The 22,065-nt window shown below is 40.2% G+C and overlaps 1 protein-coding gene across 6 annotated transcripts in view; it reads left to right on the top strand.

The window, feature by feature from the left end:
• Positions 1 to 10,876, top strand: part of nrg1 (neuregulin 1) — a 121,249-nt gene extending 110,373 nt beyond the window's left edge. For 4 of the 6 annotated variants that reach the window (XM_061980663.1, XM_061980662.1, XM_061980661.1 and 1 more), the window contains one exon: positions 9,540 to 10,876. In XM_061980663.1, the coding sequence (XP_061836647.1) occupies positions 9,540 to 10,035 (496 nt within the window). In that variant the 3' untranslated portion in view covers positions 10,036 to 10,876. The remainder of the gene's footprint in view (positions 1 to 9,539) is intronic. The other 2 variants (XM_061980665.1, XM_061980664.1) reach the window with 1 other exon arrangement.
• Positions 10,877 to 22,065: the final 11,189 nt, after the last annotated feature.

Here is a 22,065-nt window from a genome sequence, read left to right as displayed (position 1 = left end):
CGGCTCCCATATGATTGCGCACTGGTGTGCGTCTGGGTCGTGACAGCGTGGCACGCGAATGTCTGAGCTGCATTGGATCAGTCTCCTTTCTTTAACAGGCAAAAGCTTTATAACCTCACTAATGCCTTGCATCGTCTATATTAGATATATAACAACGGGCAGGTGCGGGCGGATGGCGGGCGGATGCGGTTCTGATCAAATGTTAGAACGGGTGGATTGCGGATGGTTGACGACTTTCTGATGCGGTTGCGGATGAAATAATTGCCTATCCGCGCATCTCTAATATATATATATATATACTGTATAATGTAGTAACAGACACGTTCATAACAATATGTAATATGTACAAAATTTACCGTTTGTTGACCATTTTAAATATCACCAGAAGTTATTTCCTGAGCGCGTGTGTTTTTGAATCATGGCAGACTTTGTTATAGATGACAAAAACGATTATTTTTGTACAAATTAGGATTCACAACCTGGTCTTTTTTAACCTGAACATACGAATTATATACAACTGGTTATAAAAGTTTAGCAAACACAAATAGAGGGTGAAACAATGAACCAGATGGAAGCTGAGAGATTAGGGATTGGCGTGACTTGATGGTGTAAATGTGAAGCTTGCCAACATGTTGACAGAAATGGAGTGCATCTGCTGCTCTGAGTGCTATTATTGATGAAAAGGAGGAGGAAACTGCTCAAAGAAACTGCATCACAACCAAAGACAAACTGTTTGTGCTAACAAACCCTGAAGTGGTCAAATCTTTTTTACACCTACCCAAAATCAACTGGAAAAAAACCATCCTCGGCCAACTTTACCAAACAAACAACTGTCCATTGAGTAAGTCACCATAATATGTATCTTGATACAATGCAGCACGTAATGCTTGTTATTACAACTACACACAGTACACTGTTGAGCTAGCGGTGTACAAAAATAAAATGTGGGCTAATACTTTACAGATACTGCAATATGATTGGTGATATTTTTCAGTCAGTACAGATCAGTGTCCTATCGCATTGTGTTGTGCATTACAAACTTAAAAGCGATTTAACTGCTGATGCAGAAGCTAGTTCAAGGCTAATGCCGTAGCATGGCGTCACAAGGCGATGTGTTACTACCCTAGAAAAACAGTTTCTTAGTGTTCGCTCTTTAAAACAAAATGTCTTAACAGCTTGGTTACTATGCAGGTTACGGAACGCAAATGAAGTATTGTTGGCGGTTTTTGAATGCATTTTTATAGTGATTTAGAGGCAGAATGGATTGCTCCTATTAGCAACATTGCTAGGCACCTTGAGCAAGCCGAATATTACAAATCAAAATGCAAAAACAAAACAAACAATATGTTCTTGTCTCTCATAAGGATTGTGAACAATAGGCAAAAGTCCCAAAAAAGTGCAGTTCCCCTTTGAAAACATACAATATTAGATCCCCTTCTCTAAATCTCTTCGTCTGATCTTGAATGGGATTGTGCTGAAAATTTTAATTTCCCCTCGAGGATTAATAAAGGATTTCTGATTCTGATTCTGATTCTAAATGTATGTTTAACCTGTTATGAATGCTACATTAGCCACGTGTACATGGGCAACGTTGATTTAGTCTGATCATAATTTGGATTCGAGTGTTACTGTGTACATGGACCCTGAAAAAAATGATCTGATATGATGTTCATTTAAATGCATCGCACCTTAAATCGGAATACTTTATTTTGACATGCGCCACACATTCTATGATGCCATCTTTTGGAAGAGTTTGCTCACTGCAGGTGCTGAAAAAGAAGCAGTGACTTCTACTGTAAACAGACATTGCTCTCTGCAGTTCTACTTCTCTGACGTCACATTATTTTTTTTTATACATTTTTCCTTCTGTTCACTTTTTTTTGTTTTACCTCTCTTTTTGAAATGGAGCCGCACGTCTTCACGTTACAACATTCCGTGTACGTGCTTGAGGCTAGCAGTTAGCACTTGGAGTAGCTGAAGGTCGTGAATAAAACAGCTCGTTGAGACGACAACTGGATCCCTTCTGTTATTGTTACATCGACACATGACACTCCGGACCTTACTTTAGTTTTGCTAATCTCATTTTAAAGTCAACAGTATATAACGCTATGTCTGTACACAGTGCCGGCCCAAGCCTCCATGGGGCCCTAAGCAAAATTTGATTTTGGGGCCCTCTATTTCTGCCAATAATATTGATTGTTGATCATTCACACACCTACTATAAACTCATTGCGGCTCTGGCAGTGTTGTTTACATTATCCTATTGTCAGCCTGGCATGTCTTTACAAATGACATGTCATTTATAAAGATATGGGGGTGGCCCAGTTAAGAACATAAATAATACCAATGAATGAACGAATGATGTCCAGAGTGCCACATATGGTTCCTAATCTTAAAATGTAGAAAACATTCAGCTACAAGAGTGGCCTGGGGTTGAACAGTCCAAGTGATAAAGCTTTGTATTTACAGTAAAAGTGTCATCTTGTCTCATCAGTCTTGTACATATTAGTCTTTAATTACTAGTTTACATTTTTAGTTAATTGTTCATATTTAATGTTTACTTTGTACAAAGAGAGCGCAGTCTACTGAAGTTAAATTCATCAATAGTTTTCCCCTTTGAAAGATGCAAGGCAAATTCCTTCCATTTCACCATATTGCTACAATGATCTTCACTGTTTTCATGCTGTTTCAGCAGTGCATCTATGTTGACCCAATCCCGCTGTCCCTCGGCTGCCAGTTTTAAGGATAAATAATTTGCAGCAAAAGCAATAGACTGCATCTTTACTTCTTGAATAAGTCAGCCAGCTACGCTTGACTTTTTCCCCATTGACTAGCTGTCTGTAGGTATAATGATAATGGAAACTTCGGCCATCATGCCGTTTGGGGAATGAAAAGTTCTCCTTAATAGACAGTGGTCCTCTGATCACCTGGTCAGTCCTGTCTGAATCTGAGAGGAAAGATATGGCGTCACATTAGTGCCAAAAATCCGAGCGCATAAAAACTGTTATCGCGCGCTGATTCTCCACTTCGTGCGCGTGCGACACCCTTTTACGTGCGCGCGGTGCCTTTCTGCGCGCGCGCCGTCTCGGTCTGTGCGCTCTCTGTGTACTCCTGGCATCTCTCCTCGCGCTGTCATTTTTCTTTTTGGCACTTTGGAGGCGGGTATGCTTAGACAGCCCCTCCTTTCTGATTGGCTCTGAGCATTTTTCATATGACCAATCATTCTCCAGCATAGCAACGTTGTAGCCATCTTACCTCGGACAGCTAGCCTCAATCATTACATTGATGTCAAAGCAAGTTATGGTAATTTAATTAGTACATGTACCAATTAAATTACCATAACTTGCTCGATTTTCGACCAATTTACAAACGGTTTGCCTTGTTACAAATCTTATTACATGTAGATATGACATAGGATGCTGTACCTGTTGAAATGACCTCTTTCGCTATAAAAAAAAAAATGACTTAATTGTGCAACATAGTTGTGTAGGGTCAGTGTTAATCAGTTCTCTGATTATTTTAAACTGTTTCAGAATACATTATTAAAAGGCTATTTTTAACATTTTAAAAACAAAATTCAAAGATTATTTCATTAATTTTATGGCTGAATCAAAAGAAATTCCATAAATTAGAAAACAAATGTTCAAGAAGAAGTGAAAACTTTGCGCCTATAACAATCTTGATACATATTGACGATGACCCGCCCTGCTATACTTCTGATTGGCTCTGAGGATTTTACGCCTGACCAATCAGAAAGAAGGGGCCGTCTAAGCATACCCGCCCCCAAAGTGCCAAAACGAAACATGCCAGCGCACAGACCGAGACGGCGCGCGCGCAAAAAGGCACCACGCGCGCGAAAAAGGGTGTCGCGCGCACGAAGTGGAGAATCAGCGCGCGATAACAGTTTTTATGCGCTCGGATTTTTGGCACTAATGTGACGCCATAGCAGGCGGCAAACGTCACAGGTGCAGCAGAGGCAGCTTTATATTTAAAGAGAGGCAGGAAGAATCACTAGGCCTAGATCAGCAGCAGCACTCTGTTGACCTAAAATTGTGTTTTTGTACAATAATATATCTTTGATCATTTAGAAATCATCAGTCAGACTCGTACATGCAAAAAATAAAAAATAAGAATTTTTTGTTAATTGCTTTTGGGGGCCCCCTGGTGGCCGCGGGGCCCTAAGCAGGCGCTTAGTGCGCTTATGCCTTGGGCCGGCTCTGTCTGTACATGTTGAATGGGGGGCATTTTATACTGGTTAGGCTTTTAATTAGATTATTTGTGTACATGTGCACATAGCTATTGTCTATTATAACCTGATTGTGTTATGAATGGGGATATTTGTTGATAGGTAACACAATATAGATTATGATGAAATTAACTATGTAGTTCATTTTTTAGGAAAACATTTTACTGGTTCCAGAAGGAGGAGTGGGCAAATAACAAATAATTGTTACTTCTGTGTTACCAGCCATGACACTATCTGTGTTTGACTGACATCGAAGTCAGAGAGTGCTGTCACTCTTCAAATCTACTAACGATGACCGTGAGAGCAATAGCAACCATCAAATTGTCATGACCCGTTTGCAGTGGCGGGCCGTGCGTTTTCCACCTAGGCCTTCAGTGATCTCCGACTTCAATGTTTACCTGTCAAAATACTATAATTTATGTCACCACATGACCATTGCTGGAGAAATACTATACAGAAACACATTTACGCCCTATTGGCCATTGAATCACATCAACAGTAGGGGTGTAACGGTACGTGTATTTGTATTAAACCGTTTCAGTACGGGGGTTCCGGTTCGGTTCGGTTTCCACAGGGACATATTAAGTAGCGTAACGCACGTTGTGTAAACAATGCACACCGAGGCACAACACACGGCATGCTAGCAGCTACCGGGCTAGGATAGACTGACCATGTCCTCTTTTGCGTAGCTGTCAGGGCGGAGTTTCTTAAATGCCTCAAATGTCCGGCATTTTGAGTTAGAGTTGTGTGTATTTTCAATGTACGTTCAGGGTTAAGAAAGGGTTAGCAGCATTTGTGAGGGAGGGGCAGAGACAGAGAGAGCGAGAGAGTTAAGATAAACGCGCATGCGTCGCCAGGCTCTGCTTTTTATCCATAGATTTATCAGATTTCATTTTTTATTATCTATAGCAGGGGTGTTAAAAGTGTGCCAGGGAGGCCATTTGCGGCCCACAGCTAATGTTTTAAAGGCCCACGGCACATTCTAAAAATACTATTAAAATAAACAAAAACATAACAAAAGTCAAATAAAAAAGCTTAAAAGGTGAAATGTAATTTAGAAAAAGTTGCAATGTTGACTAATAAAACAAAGCTGTTTTTTTTTTCTTTCAAACTGTCATTGCTCAAAACATAATATTGAATCAAAATCAATGTTATTATGAATTACCCCGCCCACCTCAACCTCTCAGGGAGAGCATGTCCCAAATTCCAAGCTGCTGTTTTGAGGCATGTTAAAAAAAATAATGCACTTTGTGACTTCAATATTAAATATGGCAGTGCCATGTTGGCATTTTTTTTCCATAACTTGAGTTGATTTATTTTGGAAAACCTTGTTACATTGTTTAATGCATCCAGCGGGGCATCACAACAAAATTAGGCATAATAATGTGTTAATTCCACGACTGTATATATCGGTATCGGTTGATATCGGAATCAGTAATTAAGAGTTGGACAATATCGGAATATCGGATATCGGCAAAAAAGCCATTATCGGACATCTCTAATTTTTACTTTTGTTTTTTGACAGTTACACTTTGCAGAATGCATACTAAGTCTTATTTATTGATGTCACAACAAGGAAAAACTGAACTTTTGCAATCTTTTTACCAAATGGAGGTAGTGTTTTGCTCGTTATTTTGTGGTGTTGTTAAAGAGTGTATCAATGTTGGAATACTACTTTGTTTGACTGTCCAAATACAATATCATGGAAGGAGATTTGCTTTGGTATGGGCTGCCTCACTGAGGTTTGACTATATTATTGTTTCCTTAGTCTTCTATTATCTAAGTTGACTGTTATTTCCTGTCCAGCACTCTTATTTTAGTTCCACTTCCTGTCTGGCTCTCTAAGCGCTGTCTCCTTCACCTTCTCTGAGAGGCAGTTGCCAATCATGCTCTTTTTATGCCAACCTGCCCTGCAGTCAGGGCAAGACATTGTTACTGTTTGTGTTGTATGTAAACTGCTGAGTTAATATAAAACCCAAAACCAGTTAAGTTGGCATGTTGTGTAAATCATAAATAAAAATAGAATACAATGATTTACAAATCCTCTTCAACCTATATTCAATTGAATAAACTGTAAATACAAGATACTTAATGTTCCAACTGGAAAACATTGTTATTTCTTGCAAATATTAGCTCATTTGGAATTTGATGCCTGCAACATGTTTCAAAAAAGCTGGCACAAGTGGCAAAAAAGACTGAGAAAGTTGAGGAATGCTCTTCAAACACTTATTTGGAACATCCCACAGGTGAACAGGCTAATTGGGAACAGGTAGGTGCCATGATTGGGTATAAAAGTAGCTTTCGTGAAACGCTCATTCATTCACAAACAAGGATGGGGCAAGGGTCACCACTTTGTGAACAAATGCGTGAGCATATTGTCGAACAGTTTAAGAACAACATTTCTCAACCAGCTATTGCAAGGAATTTAGGGATTTCACCATCTACAGTCTGTAATATCATCAAAAGGTTCAGAGAATCTGGAGAAATCACTGCACGTAAGCGATGATATTACGGACCTTCAACCCCTCAGGCGGTACTGCATCAAAAACCGACATCAGTGTGTAAAGGATATCACCACATGGGCTCAGGAACACTTTAGAAAACCACTGTCAGTAACTACAGTTTGTCGCTACATCTGTAAGTGTAAGTTAAAACGCTACTATGCAAAGCCAAAGCCATTTATCAACAACACCCAGAAACGCCGCCGGCTTCGCTGGGCCCGAGCTCATCTAAGATGGAATGATGCAAAGTGGGAAAGTGTTCTGTGGTCTGATGAGTCCACATTTCAAATTGTTTTTGGAAACTGTGGAAGTCGTGTCCTCCGGACCAAAGAGGAAAAGAACCATCTGGACTGTTATAGGTCTGTGATAGTATGGGGGTGTATTAATGCCCAAGGCATGGGTAACCTACACATGCAAGGCACCATTAATGCTGAAAGGTACATACAGGTTTTGGAGCAACATATGTTGCCATCCGAGCAACGTTATCATGGACGCCCCTGCTTATTACAGTAAGACAATGCCAAGGCACGCGTTACAACAGCCTGGCTTCATAGTAAAAGAGTGTGGGTACTAGACTGGCCTGCCTGTAGTCCAGACCTGTCTACCATTGAAAATGTGTGGCACATTATGAAGCCTAAAATACCACAACGGAGACTGTTGAACAACTTAAGCTGTACATCAAGCAAGAATGGGAAAGAATTGCACCTGAAACGCTTCAAAAATTGGTCTCCTCAGTTCCCAATCGTTTACTGAGTGTTGTTAAAAGGAAAGGCCATGTAACACAGTGGTAAAAATGCCCCTGTGCCAACTTTTTTGCAATGTGTTGCTGCCATTAAATTCTATGATAGTGATTATTTGGCAAAAAAAAAGTTGTTTCTCAGTACGAACATTAAATATCTTGTCTTTGCAGTCTATTCAATCGAATATAAGTTGAAAAGGATTTGCAAATCATTGTGCTCTGTTTATATTTACGATTTACACAACGTGCCAACTTCGCTGGTTTTGGGTTTGGTACTTAAAACTAATGTTTTCAGTGAAATCTACACATGTAACTTTCTTGTTTTGTCTGTGCCTTTGACAGTTTCTGCTGCTAAAATTACAAACCCCGTTTCCATATGAGTTGGGAAATTGTGTTGGATGTAAATATAAACGGAATGCAATGATTTGCAAATCCTTTTCAACCCATATTCAATTGAATGCACTACAAAGACAAGATATTTGATGTTCAAACTCATAAACTTTTTTTTTTTTTGCAAATGATAATTAACTTAGAATTTCATGGCTGCAACACGTGCCAAAGTAGTTGGGAAAGGGCATGTTCACCACTGTGTTACATCACCTTTTCTTTTAACAACACTCAATAAACGATTGGGAACTGAGGAAGTTAATTGTTGAAGCTTTGAAAGTGGAATTCTTTCCCATTCTTGTTTTATGTAGAGCTTCAGTCGTTCAACAGTCCGGGGTCTCCGCTGTCTATTTTACGCTTCATAATGCGCCACACATTTTCGATGGGAGACATGTCTGGACTGCAGGTGGGCCAGGAAAGTACCCGCACTCTTTTTTTACGAAGCCACGCTGTTGTAACACGTGCTGAATGTGGCTTGGCATTGTCTTGCTGAAATAAGCAGGGGCGTCCATGAAAAAGACGGCGCTTAGATGGCAGCATATGTTGTTCCAAAACCTGTATGTACCTTTCAGCATTAATGGTGCCTTCACAGATGTGTAAGTTACCCATGTCTTGGACACTAATACACCCCCATATCATCACAGATGCTGGCTTTTGAACTTTGCGCCGATAACAGTCTGGATGGTTCGCTTCCCCTTTGGTCCGGATGACACGATGTCGAATATTTCCAAAAACAATTTGAAATGTGGACTCGTCAGACCACAGAACACTTTTCCACTTTGCATGAGTCCATCTTAGATGATCTCGGGCCCAGAGAAGCCGGCAGCGTTTCTGGATGTTGTTGATAAATGGATTTGGCTTTGCATAGTAGAGCTTTAACTTGCACTTACAGATGTAGCGACAAACTGTATTTAGTGACAGTGGTTTTCTGAAGTGTTCCTGAGCCCATGTGGTGATATCCTTTAGAGATTGATGTCGGTTTTTGATACAGTGCCGTCTGAGGGATCGAAGGTCACGGTCATTCAATGTTGGTTTCCGGCCATGCCGCTTACGTGGAGTGATTTCTCCAGATTCTCTGAACCTTTTGATGATATTATGGACCGTAGATGTTGAAATCCCTAAATTTCTTGCAATTGCACTTTGAGAAACATTGTTCTTAAACTGTTTGACTATTTGCTCACGCAGTTGTGGACAAAGTTGTGTACCTCGCTCCATCCTTTCTTGTGAAAGACTGAGCATTTTTTGGGAAGCTGTTTTTATACCCAAGCATGGCACCCACCTGTTCCCAATTAGCCTGCACACCTGTGGGATGTTCAAAATAAGTGTTTGATGAGTATTCCTCAACTTTATCAGTATTTATTGCCACCTTTCCCAACTTTTTTGTCATGTGTTGCTGGCATCAAATTCTAAAGTTAATGATCATTTGCACAAAAAAAAAAAGTTTATCGGTTTGAACATCAAATATGTTGTTTTTGTAGCATATTCAACCGAATATGGGTTGAAAATTATTTGCAAATCATTGTATTCCGTTTATATTTACATCTAACACAATTTCCCAACTCATATGGAAACGGGGTTTGTATTTTATTATGAGCAACTGCTACTGAATGAATGAAAATGTGAGTATCTGTCAGTTTTGATAACCATGCTTCAATTGTCCCTACAGCCCTGTGGCAACTTCAGGCTCTCCTCCGTCAGAGATGTCAGCTCTTCTCTCCACCCAGGCCATCTCCGTGCCCTCGGTAGCCGTCAGCCCCTTGAGAGAGGAGAGGCACCCTTTGCTGTTGACTAAGACGTGTCGGCCAACCAAGTCCTTGAGGGGAGACGATACCTCCGCACATTACAACCACGGCCATGACGCGCACAGCTTACCGCCCAGCCCGCTGTGCGCCACGAGGAATGATAACTACCATGTCACCACTGCAGCGAGCCGTATCATCTCAGCATCCACTGAGAAGCTAATGAATACAAACAACAATATTAATAGCTACAGCACCACAGGGGCCACAGTTGTTAACGGCCTTGTTCTGCAACGAAAAGAGTCCAGTATTGACAGCATACTGGAAAGTGAAACAGAGATTCTAAAAGGGGATCGGACGCCTTTTTTTTTTTCTAGAGAAAAGGCTAAAGCCCTGCTCGTCAGGCTTAAGGACAGCGGTTAGACTAACGTGGTATCACTTGAACGGTGACCTGCAACTCATGTCACCACAAGAACTCTGTAGAAAAAATAACAATAATGGGGGAAAAAAATGCTTGTTTAGGAAAAAATAGTCACTAATTATCTTTATTTTAGATAAATTTACTGTGTAAAGACACCTAATGATGTAGTGAACATAGAGTTTTATAAATTAAAAAAACTTGTCTTGTAGATGAAGTGCCATACACAAGTATGTAGCAGCTGCGTATATTAGCGTGTAAAAAAAAAAAATAACAATGGTGCCTTTCTGTTGGGTATGCTTGCATACAGGGCCATATATTCACCATCTTAATGTTCTCATCAAGAATAATGCACTGGCTGCCTTTCAATGTGTCATCGTTTGACCGACATGACAGTTTGGTACCAAAGTTCGAAGTGCATGCTACATCCTCAAATGCTGTCCTGGAAACTCAAGCTGTTTATGTCTTCAAGCCATCTCACCTGCCTGGTCAGTTATCAGATGTCCGTCGTTCGGAATGAAATATGGGACTGCAACACCGACTGGACCGATGTTAAATGAATACATGTTAGTAATTGCGGAATGAGTAAATAAGCCAGAAATAACGGTTACATCTGTGGATGGAATACACTACTGATGACACATACAAGCTAATATCCTGCTGGAGGGGAAAAAAAGAATACTATCAGTACAATCTGCCTTTTAGACATCACAAATAGGTTTTCTTTACCCTCGATTTCAACCATTCGAGAACTATGATCACATTCTTCAATCAGATATATGGAAAATGATTATTCAGTTTTACTAAAAGCCTCTTTGAGGAAATATGTTGTTTGTTCTAATGATAAATAAATATATGACTCTTGGTTTTCTTTTTAAATATGGATTTGTGATTCCAGTTTTTTTTTTCACAACAAAGGATTATGTGAATTCAGATATAAGTACACTATCGTATTTTTCGGACTATAAGTCGCAGTTTTTTTTCATAGTTTGGCCGGGGGTGCGACTTATACTCAGGAGCGACTTATGTGTGAAAGTATTAACACATTACCGTAAAATATCAAATAATATTATTTAGCTCATTCATGTAAGAGACTAGACGTATAAGATTTCTTGGGATTTAGCGATTAGGAGTGACAGATTGTTTGGTAAACGTATAGCATGTTCTATATGTTATAGTTATTTGAATGACTCTTACCATAATATGTTACGTTAACATACCAGGCACGTTCTCAGTTGGTTATTTATGCCTCATATAACGTACACTTATTCAGCCTGATGTTCACTATTCTTTATTTATTTTAAATTGCCTTTCAAATGTCTATTCTTGGTGTTGGGTTTTATCAAATAAATTTCCCCCAAAAATGCGACTTATACTCCAGTGCGACTTATATATGTTTTTTTCCTTCTTTATTATGCATTTTCGGCCGTTGCGACTTATACTCCGAAGCGACTTGTAGTCCGAAAAATACGGTATATTGCCATGAGTACTTGGCCACCCATCCAAATGATAAGAATCAGGTGTCCTAATGACTTGGCCCGGCCACAGGTGTATAAAATCAAGCACTTAGTCATGGAGACTGTTTCTACAAACATTTGTGAAAGAATGGGCCGCTCTCAGTGATTTCCAGCGTGGAACTGTCATAGGATGCCACCTGTGCAACAAATCCAGTCGTGGAATTTCCTCGCTCCTAAATATTCCAAAGTCAACTGTCGGCTTTAATATAAGAAAATGGAAGAGTTTGGGAACAACAGCAACTCAGCCACCAAGTGGTAGGCCACGTAAACTGACAGAGAGGGGTCAGCGGATGTTGAAGCGCATAGTGCAAAGAAATCGCCGACTTTCTGCACAGTCAGTTGCTACAGTGCTCCAAACGTCATGTGACCTTCCAATTAGCCCACATACAGTACGCAGAGAGCTTCATGGAATGGGTTTCCAAGGCCGAACAGCTGCCTCTAAGCCATATATCACCAAGTCCAATGCAAAGCGCCGGATGCAGTGGTGTAAAGCACGTCGCCACTGGACTCTAGAGCAGTGGAGACGCCTTCTCTGGAGTGATGAATCACACTTTTCTATCTGGCAATCTGATGGACGAGTCTGGGTTTGGAGGTTGCCAGGAGAACGATACATTTCGGACTGCACTGTGCCGAGTGTGAAATTTGGTGGAGGAGAAATTATGGTGTGGGGTTGTTTTTCAGGAGTTGGGCTTGGCCCCTTAGTTCCAGTGAAAGGAACTTTGAATGCTCCAGTATACCAAAACATTTTGGACAATTCCACGCTCCCAACGTTGTGGGAACAGTTTGGAGCGGGCCCCTTCTTCTTCCAACATGACTGTGCACCAGTGCACAAAGCAAGGTTCATAAAGACATGGATGACAGAGTCTGGTGTGGATGAACTTGACTGGCCTGACCTGAACCCGATAGAACACCTTTGGGATGAATTAGAACGGAGACCGAGAGCCAGGCCTTTTCGACCAACATCAGTGTGTGACCTCACCAATGCGCTTTTGGAAGAATGATGGAAAGTTCCTATAAACACACTCCGCAACCTTGTGGACAGCCTTCCCAGAAGAGTTGAAGCTGTAATAGCTGCAAAAGGTGGACCGACATCATATTGAACCCTATGGGTTAGGAATGGGATGGCACTTCCAGTTCATATGTGAGTCAAGGCAGGTGGCCAAATACTTTTGGCAATATAGTGTATAATCGCCTGGCACTGTAGCAGCCAGTTTACCATGGTCGAGGTGAAAGCTAAGTAAAGTTAAAGTTAAAGTACCACTGATAGTCACACACACACTAGGTGGGGTGAAATTACCCTCTGCATTTGACCTATCCCCTTGTACCGCCCCCTGGGAGGTGAGGGGAGCAGTGAGCAGCAGGGGTGGCTGCGCCCGGGAATCATTTTGGTGATTTAACCCCCAATTCTAACTCTTGATGCTGAGTGCCAAGCAGGTAGGTAATGGGTCCCATTTTTATAGTCTTTGGTAGGACTCGGCTGGGGTTTGAACTCACAACCTACCGATCTCAGGGCGGACACCACAAGGCCACTGAGCAGGTAATTAGCTACGATGCTAATGTAACTCACTGTCCTTTATAAAGTGCTACGAGTTGGACTGGAGTGACCAGTGCGCCTTCTGTGCCACACCAGTGAAAGTGGGTTTAGCAATAACTCTTAAGTGGGGAACGGCACATTATTTTAATTTGTTTTATTTTGACCATCATTCACAATCCGTATGCGAGACAAGAACACACAAGTCTTTCTTTTTTGCGCATTCTAGATCGTAAAAAAAAAATGGTAGCAAGAGGCAGCAAACAATGCTGGTAATTGGGAGTCATCAATTCTGCTAATATAGTGCTCTAAAGCAGTGTTTTTCAACCACTGTGCCGTGAGATACAGTCTGGTGTGTCGTGGGAGATTATCTAATTTCACCTATTTGGGTTAAAAAAAATTTTTGCAAACCAGTAATTTTAATCCGCAAATAATGTGCCGTTGTTGAGTGTCTGCACTGTCTGGAGATCAGCAGAGTACCGTAACCGTGTAACACTCTTCCATATCAGTAGGTGGCAGCAGGTAGCTAATTGCTTTGTAGATGTCGGAAACAGCGGGAGGCAGTGTGCAGGTAAAAAGATATATAATGCTTAAACCAAAAATAAACAGAAGGTGAGTGTCCCTAAGAAAAGGCATTGAAGCTTAGGGAAGGCTATGCAGAACGAAACTAAAACTGAACTGGCTACAAAGTAAACAAAAACAGAATGCTGGACGGCAGCAAAGACTTACTGTGGAGCAAAGACGGCGTCCACAAAGTACATCCGAACATGACATGACAATCAACAATGTCCCCACAAAGAAGGATAAAAACAACTGAAATATTCTTGATTGCTAAAACAAAGCAGGTGTGGGGAATAGCGGTCAAGGAAGACATGAAACTGCTACAGGAAAATACCAAATAAAGAGAAAAAGCCACCGAAATAGGAGCGCAAGACAAGAACTAAAACACTACACACAGGAAAACAGCAAAAAACTCAAAATAAATCACGGTGTGATGTGACAGTACACCTACTTTGAGACAAGAACTATAGTGATGCATGCTTGGTTATGGTTTAACAACGACTTTTTATTGTCAATATCGGCTGCTGAGTTTCATTTTTTTTATGATTTCTGCTGGTGGTGTGCCCCTGCATTTTTTCAGTGTAAAAAATGTGCCTTGGCTCAAAAAAGGTTAAAAAACACTGCTCTAAAGATCATCCAAATTATACCGACGACGCCCAACGTGCATGCCATGATCTGCATATTGACCAAACTACAGCGACGTTGTGGTTGTGAAAGGTAACGCAGAAGAACGACTTGTAGTAGCACAGTGCCTGTCGCGTTCTGATAACATTTGGACCTCAGAAAATGCAGAGACGAAAAAACAGTTTGAGAGGCGAGAATGGCGGCACAACAAAAACAAGGTATGACAGTGCCTTGCTCACAGAGAGGTAAGATTGCTACTAAGCTACTATGATGCTGCTACTGCTGAATAGACCGAGTTTGGAAATGTTATTGCTGAATTCCAAATCATGTTTCACATCTGCATAGTAGAAGGTTATGGCCATAAACTGAGAATTTGACATTTAACATCACTAGTAATATGCTCATTTCATCACAGTATTTGGTGAGGATTATGCTGAATGTATCATCTAAATCAGGCCTGGGCAATTATTTTGCCTCGGAGGGGCAAAATTTAGAGAAATATATATATATATATATATACATATATATATATATATATATATATATATATATATATATATATATATATATATATATATATATGAAATACTTGACTTTCAGTAAATTCTAGCTATATATATATTTATTTTATTATATATATATATTAATATATATATATATATATATATATATATATATAGATAGAGAGATAGTATAGCAGTTGTGCACTGCACTCTCTAAAAGCCGTAGATGTTATCGTCACATATGCATGTACAGTAGATGGCAGTATTGTCCTGTTTAAGAGTGTCACAACATTGCTGTTTACGGCAGACGAACTGCTTTACGGTAGACGAAAACGTGACTGCTGTTGTTGTGTGTTGTTGCCGCGCTGGGAGGACGTTAATGAAACTGCCTAACAATAAACCCACATAAGAAACCAAGAACTCGCCCTCGATCATTCTACAGTTATAACGTGATTGGGCAGGCACGCTGTTTATATTGTGGGAAAGCGGACGTGAGAACAGGCTGGCGCTGTCGACACGTCACTCAGGTCCGCATGGAGCTGGAGGCCACGCCCCCTCCAGCTCCGCCTGAATTTCAGGAGATTTTCGGGAGAAAATTTGTCCCGGGAGGTTTTCGGGAGAGGCGCTGAATTTCGGGAGTCTCCCGGAAAATCCGAGAGGGTGGGCAAGTATGATTTATAGCTACAATTCACTGAAATTCAAGTATTTATTATATATACCTGTGTGTGTGTGTGTGTGTGTGTGTATATATATATATATATATATATATATATATATATATATATATACATATAAAATAAATACTTGACTTTCAGTGAATTCTAGCTATATATATATATATATATATATATATATATATATATATATATATATATATATATATATATATATAAAATAAATACTTGAATTTCAGTGTTCATTTATTTACACATATACACACACATAACACTCCTCTACTCATTGTTGTATTTGAAAGTGCAATGCTTTGCAGCCAGTAGCACAGCCTTTGAAGGAGCATAGGTATGGGCAGCATCTGTGAAATTTAATTTGCAGGAAAGGAGTGAGTTTAGGGTTCAATTGTCCATCCTCGTTCTATTCTCTGTCACTCGTCGTGGCCTGCTTCGTCTCTTTCTTGTTGTGTGCGCAGTTGTGCACTCTCCAAAATCCGTAGATGTTATGACGAGACTGGGCCGGCACGCTGTTTATATGGAGAAAAAGCGGACGTGACGAAAGGCTGTACTCACTCAAGTCCGCATGGACCTGGAGGGGGCATGCCTGTTGTTCGGCTGGAAATCGGGAGAAATTCGGGAGAATGGTTGTCCCGGGAGATTTTCGGGAGAGGCACTGAAATTAGGGAGTCTCCCGGAAAATTCGCGAGGGTTGGCAAGTATGAGCTGTAGGAAGCTCAGGTGAAGTCAGGAATAAGTGAAAATGTTATGTTATTACTTATTGAACAAACAATTTCATTTTATCATAACTAAAAAAAATGAGGGAAGGGAAGGGAGTGTCAGGTGGAACTTCAGACTGTAAGGAAACATTTTAAAATCATATCATTGATCGTAATACAAAACCCAAAATCAGTGAAGTTGGCATGTTGTGTTAATCGTAAATGAAAACAGAATACAATGATTTGCAAATCCTTTTCAACTTATATTCAGTTGAATAGACTGCAAAGACAAGATACTTAACGTTCGAACTGGTAAACTTAGTTATTTTGTGCAAATATTAGCTCATGTGGAATTTGATGCCTGCAACATGTTACAAAAAAGCTGGCACAAGTGGCAAAAAAGACTGAGAACGTTGAGGAATGCTCATCAAACACTTATTTGGAACATCCCACGGGTGAACAGGCTAATTGGGAACAGGTGGGTGCCATGATTGGGTATAAAAGCAGCTTCCATGTCTCTCAGTCATTCACAAACAAGGATGGGGCGAGGGTCACCACTTTGTCAACAAATGCGTGAGCAAAGTGTTTAAGAACAACATTTCTCAACAAGCTATTGCAAGGAATTTAGGGGTTTCACCATCTACGGTCCGTAATATCATCAAAAGGACCTGAGAATGCAGCATCTGTGATGGTATGAGAGTGTATTAGTGCCCAAGACATGGGTAACTTACACATCTGTGAAGGTACCATTAATGCTGAAAGGTACATACAGAATTTGGAGCAACATATGTTGCCATCCAAGCAACGTTATCATGGACGCCCCTGCTTATTTCAGCAAGACAATGCCAAGCCACGTGTTACATCAATGTGGCTTTGTAGTAAAAAAGTGTGGGTACTAGACTGGCCTGCCTGTAGTCCAGACCTGTCTCCCATTGAAAATGTGTGGCGCATTATGAAGCCTAAAATACCACAACGGAGACCCCCGGACTATTGAACAACTTAAGCTGTATATCAAGCAAGAATGGGAAAGAATTCCACCTGAGAAGCTTAAAAAATGTGTCTCCTCAGTTCCCAAACGTTTACTGAGTGTTGTTAAAAGGAAAGGCCATGTAACACAGTGGTAAAAATGCCCCTGTGCCAACTTTTTTGCAACGTGTTGCTGCCATTAAATTCTAAGTTAATGATTATTTGCAAATAAGTTCGAACGTTAAATATCTTGTCTTTGCAGTCTATTCAATTGAATAGAAGTTGAAAAGGATTTGCAAATCATTGTATTCTGTTTTTATTTATGAATTACACAACGTGCCAACTTCACTGAAGCAAGGTAGCCGACACTTGTCAGGTACAAAACTTTACCTTACTCGCCTATATAAATCAAGCATTTATAAATACACATCAGTGGGCTAAATGAACCTGTTCAACATAGGAACATCACAGGCTTGAGGCAGGGAGTCCAAGTTAAGGAGATACAGGAGCAAACCGACATAGTAACATATAACAGTGGGTTTTTATACAGGGGTTGAAAAAAAAAGTGGAAAATGGTGATGTTGCTTGTGGTAAGTGCAGTTCAGTGGCATTTTGTGACATTTTGCCACACCCAAAAATCATGGACATGCAAGTTGTGTCAAAGAAAACTAAAGTTTTCAAGAAAAGTGGTACAATGACTTACTTTGGCTTCATTATGATTGTCAAAATAATTGTATCTAAGTTATCACAAAACTTTGTGTTTCAATGAGTTCCCGGCGAGAAGACAAAAGCTGTCTTTGGTCTTACCAAGCCAAAGGCTTGTAAAACTCCACTGTGTAGGATGGGAAGCGACATGAAGGTGTTCTGTTTCTTTCATGTATTGTAATCAACAGAAATATATTGTCGTGACCCAAGAACTACAAAGCGGAGAGGAAGCAGGGCCTGACTCCCCTCAAGGCGACCTTTTCTGTGAACTGTTTTACGACCTTTTCTTTGAACTGTTCTGTAACCAAAGGCGATGGCTGTTTATGACCCCCGCCCCTTAGAAACAGCTGTTGCCATGTAATCAGGGAAAGTACAAATAAAAGAGGAAGCGTACAATCTTGTCGTGACCCAAGAACTACAAAGCGAAGAGGAAGCAGGGCCTGACTCCCCTCAAGGCGACCTTTTCTGTGAACTGTTATACGACCTTTTCTTTGAACTGTTCTGTAACCAAAGGCGATGGCTGTTTATGACCCCCGCCCCTTAGAAACAGCTGTTGCCATGTAATCAGGGAAAGTACAAATAAAAGAGGAAGCGTACAATCTTGTCGTGACCCAAGAACTACAAAGCGAAGAGGAAGCAGGGCCTGACTCCCCTCAAGGCGACCTTTTCTGTGAACTGTTTTACGACCTTTTCTTTGAACTGTTCTGTAACCAAAGGCGATGGCTGTTTATGACCCCTGCCCCTTAGAAACAGCTGTTGCCATGTAATCAGGGAAAGTCCAAATAAAAGAGGAAGCGTACAATCTTGTCGTGACCCAAGAACTACAAAGCAAAGAGGAAGCAGGGCCTGACTCCCCTCAAGGCGACCTTTTCTGTGAACTGTTTTACGACCTTTTCTTTGAACTGTTCTGTAACCAAAGGCGATGGCTGTTTATGACCCCCGCCCCTTAGAAACAGCTGTTGCCATGTAATCAGGGAAAGTCCAAATAAAAGAGGAAGCGTACAATCTTGTCGTGACCCAAGAACTACAAAGCGAAGAGGAAGCAGGGCCTGACTCCCCTCAAGGCGACCTTTTCTGTGAACTGTTTTACGACCTTTTCTTTGAACTGTTCTGTAACCAAAGGCGATGGCTGTTTACAACCTCCGCCCCTTAGAAACAGCTGTTGCCATGTAATCAGGGAAAGTCCAAATAAAAGAGGAAGCGTACAATCTTGTCGTGACCCAAGAACTACAAAGCGAAGAGGAAGCAGGGCCTGACTCCCCTCAAGGCGACCTTTTCTGTGAACTGTTTTACGACCTTTTCTTTGAACTGTTCTGTAACCAAAGGCGATGGCTGTTTATGACCCCCGCCCCTTAGAAACAGCTGTTGCCACGTAATCAGGGAAAGTCCAAATAAAAGAGGAAGCGTACAATCTTTCGCCAGAGCGTGGTGAGACACTGTGCAAGGGTACAGTGTCCAGGCGTCTCTACTCAATTGAGCCAAATTTAATTCTGTCTCTGTTTAATTATTTGCTTCTTGTCTTGTTTAATATATGTCATCAGTGTTTGAACCTGTCAACGATGCAGTACAGAAAGTGTGTGTGTGTGTGTGTGTGTGTGTGTGTGTGTGTGTGTGTGTGTGTGTGTGTGTGTGTGTGTGTGTGTGTGTGTGTGTGTGTGTGTGTGCCCCAATGTTCAACCCGTTCCTACGCCCCTGTTTGTCATCACATGATGGTGTAGCAGTCGCTGATGTGTTGTGTTGAAGGTAAGTCCAAATAATATTTGTAACTTGTAAGACTGGTGGTAAACTTGTCTATATGTGTATGATCCCATGAGCAGTGTTGATGTGATATTGATTTTTGATTTACGCATAAATGATGAATGTGTAGGAACACGGTAATAGTGGAAGTAGCTTCATGAGCTAAGTGGCAGTTTACGCACCTTTGGTCACTAATATACCCTGCAAGTTGTATAATGTTGTATAAAGTACAATCCCCGTTTCCATATGAGTTGGGAAATTGTGTTAGATGTAAATATAAATGGAATACAATGATTTGCAAATCCTTTTCAACCCATATTCAGTTGAATGAACTACAAAGACAAGATATTTGATGTTTAAACTCATAAACTTTTTTTTTTTTTTTTGCAAATAATAATTAATTTAGAATTTCATGGCTGCAACACGTGCCAAATTAGTTGGGAAAGGGCATGTTCACCACTGTGTTACATGGCCTTTCCTTTAACAACACTCAGTAAATGTTTAGGAACTGAGGAGACACATTTTTGAAGCTTCTCAGGTGGAATTCTTTCCCATTCTTGCTTGATGTACAGCTTAAGTTGTTCAACAGTCCGGGGGTCTCCGTTGTGGTATTTTAGGCTTCATAATGCGCCACACATTTTCAATGGGGGACAAGTCTAGACTACAGGCAGGGCAGTCTAGTACCCGCACTCTTTTACTATGAAGCCACGTTGATGTAACACGTGGCTTAGCATTGTCTTGCTGAAATAAGCAGGGGCGTTCATGGTAACGTTACTTGGATGGCAACATATGTTGCTCCAAAACCTGTATAAATGGTAAATAAATGGGTTGTACTTGTATAGCGCTTTTCTACCTTCAAGGTACTCAAAGCGCTTTGACACTACTTCCGAAAACATCCCGGGACAAATTTTCTCCCGAAAATCTCCCGAAATTCAGGCATGGACCTGAGTCCGCTTTCCCACAATATAAACAGCGTACCTGCCCAATCACGTTATAACTGTAGAATGATGGAGGGCGAGGTTCTTGGTTTCTTATGTGGGTTTATTGTTAGGCAGTTTCATTAACGTCCTCCCAGCGCGGCAACAACACACAACAACAGCAGTCACGTTTTCGTCTACCGTAAAGCAGTTCGTCTGCCGTAAACAGCAATGTTGTGACACTCTTAAACAGGACAATACTGCCATCTAGTGCATTTGATGAAAGCACTTTTGTGCGTGCCACACAGCAATGCATCATCAGAGAGGGTGTTCAGCATGGTTAGAAAAATAGTGACAGAGAATAGAACAAGGATGGACAATTCAACCCTTAACTCAACAATGAGTAGATGAGTGTTATGTGTGTGTATATGTGTAAATAAATGAACACTGAAATTCAAGTATTTATTTTATATATATATATATATATATATATATATATATATATATATATATATATATATATATAATAAAATAAAAATCTATTTATAGCTAGAATTCACTGAAAGTCAAGTATTTCTTGTATATATATATATATATATATATATATATATATATATATATATATATACACATACATATATATATATATACTGAAAGTCAAGTATTTCTTGTATATATATATATATATATATATATATATATATATATATATATATATATATATACACATACATATATATATATATATACATATATATATATATATATATATATATATATATATATATATATATATATATATATATATATACAAGAAATACTTGACTTTCAGTGAATTCTAGCAAATACTTGACTTGGTGAATTCTGGCTGTAAATACACTCCTCCCCTCTTAACCACGCCCCCAACCACGCCCCGCTCCCGCCCCCCCACCTCCTGAAATCGGAGGTCTCAAGGTTGGCAAGTATGCAATATCCCTCATAGCCTATGAGGCAGTGGTTCTTAACCTGGGTTCGATCGAACCCTAGGGGTTTCGGTGAGTCAGCCTCAGGGGTTCGGCAGAGCCTCCGCCGCGGAGGTTAAGACACGCCCGACTCATTGTGTAAATAAAAACTTCTCCCTATCGGCATATTATGGATACCCCCAAACAATGTTCCCTCTAATTTTCCATATGTGTGAGCAAACGCAAAAACTCCTTCAGCATTCGCATTCGGTGGAGTACATGTGGTCACACCTGCAGCACACCTGTCCCAAACCTGACTAAATAACAAGTTAATTGTTTTATTATTGTAATCAAATGACAACAGTCATTTCCATGAGATTATTTTCTAATATAAGTGTTTTGGCCCACTTACAATGACTATAACATATTGTTTTTCATGAGCTCTGTACTAGTATTATATGTCTGGGTGGGTGGATCCTACTTTGGAAATAATGTGTACCCCTTTCAGATATCGCATTTAGTTTCCACTAAAACATTCACATGTTGCACAATGAGATGTAAACATGGGATTATGTGTACATTCCTATATCTTTCTGTTTGTAAAATATATGTCTATTAGTATTTCTTTAATATAATAACATCATTT

This window comes from Nerophis lumbriciformis, linkage group LG20 (genome assembly GCF_033978685.3).
Source record: "Nerophis lumbriciformis linkage group LG20, RoL_Nlum_v2.1, whole genome shotgun sequence".
Classification (NCBI taxonomy): Eukaryota; Metazoa; Chordata; class Actinopteri; order Syngnathiformes; family Syngnathidae; genus Nerophis; species Nerophis lumbriciformis.
This window is presented reverse-complemented; position numbering and strand designations above follow the sequence as displayed.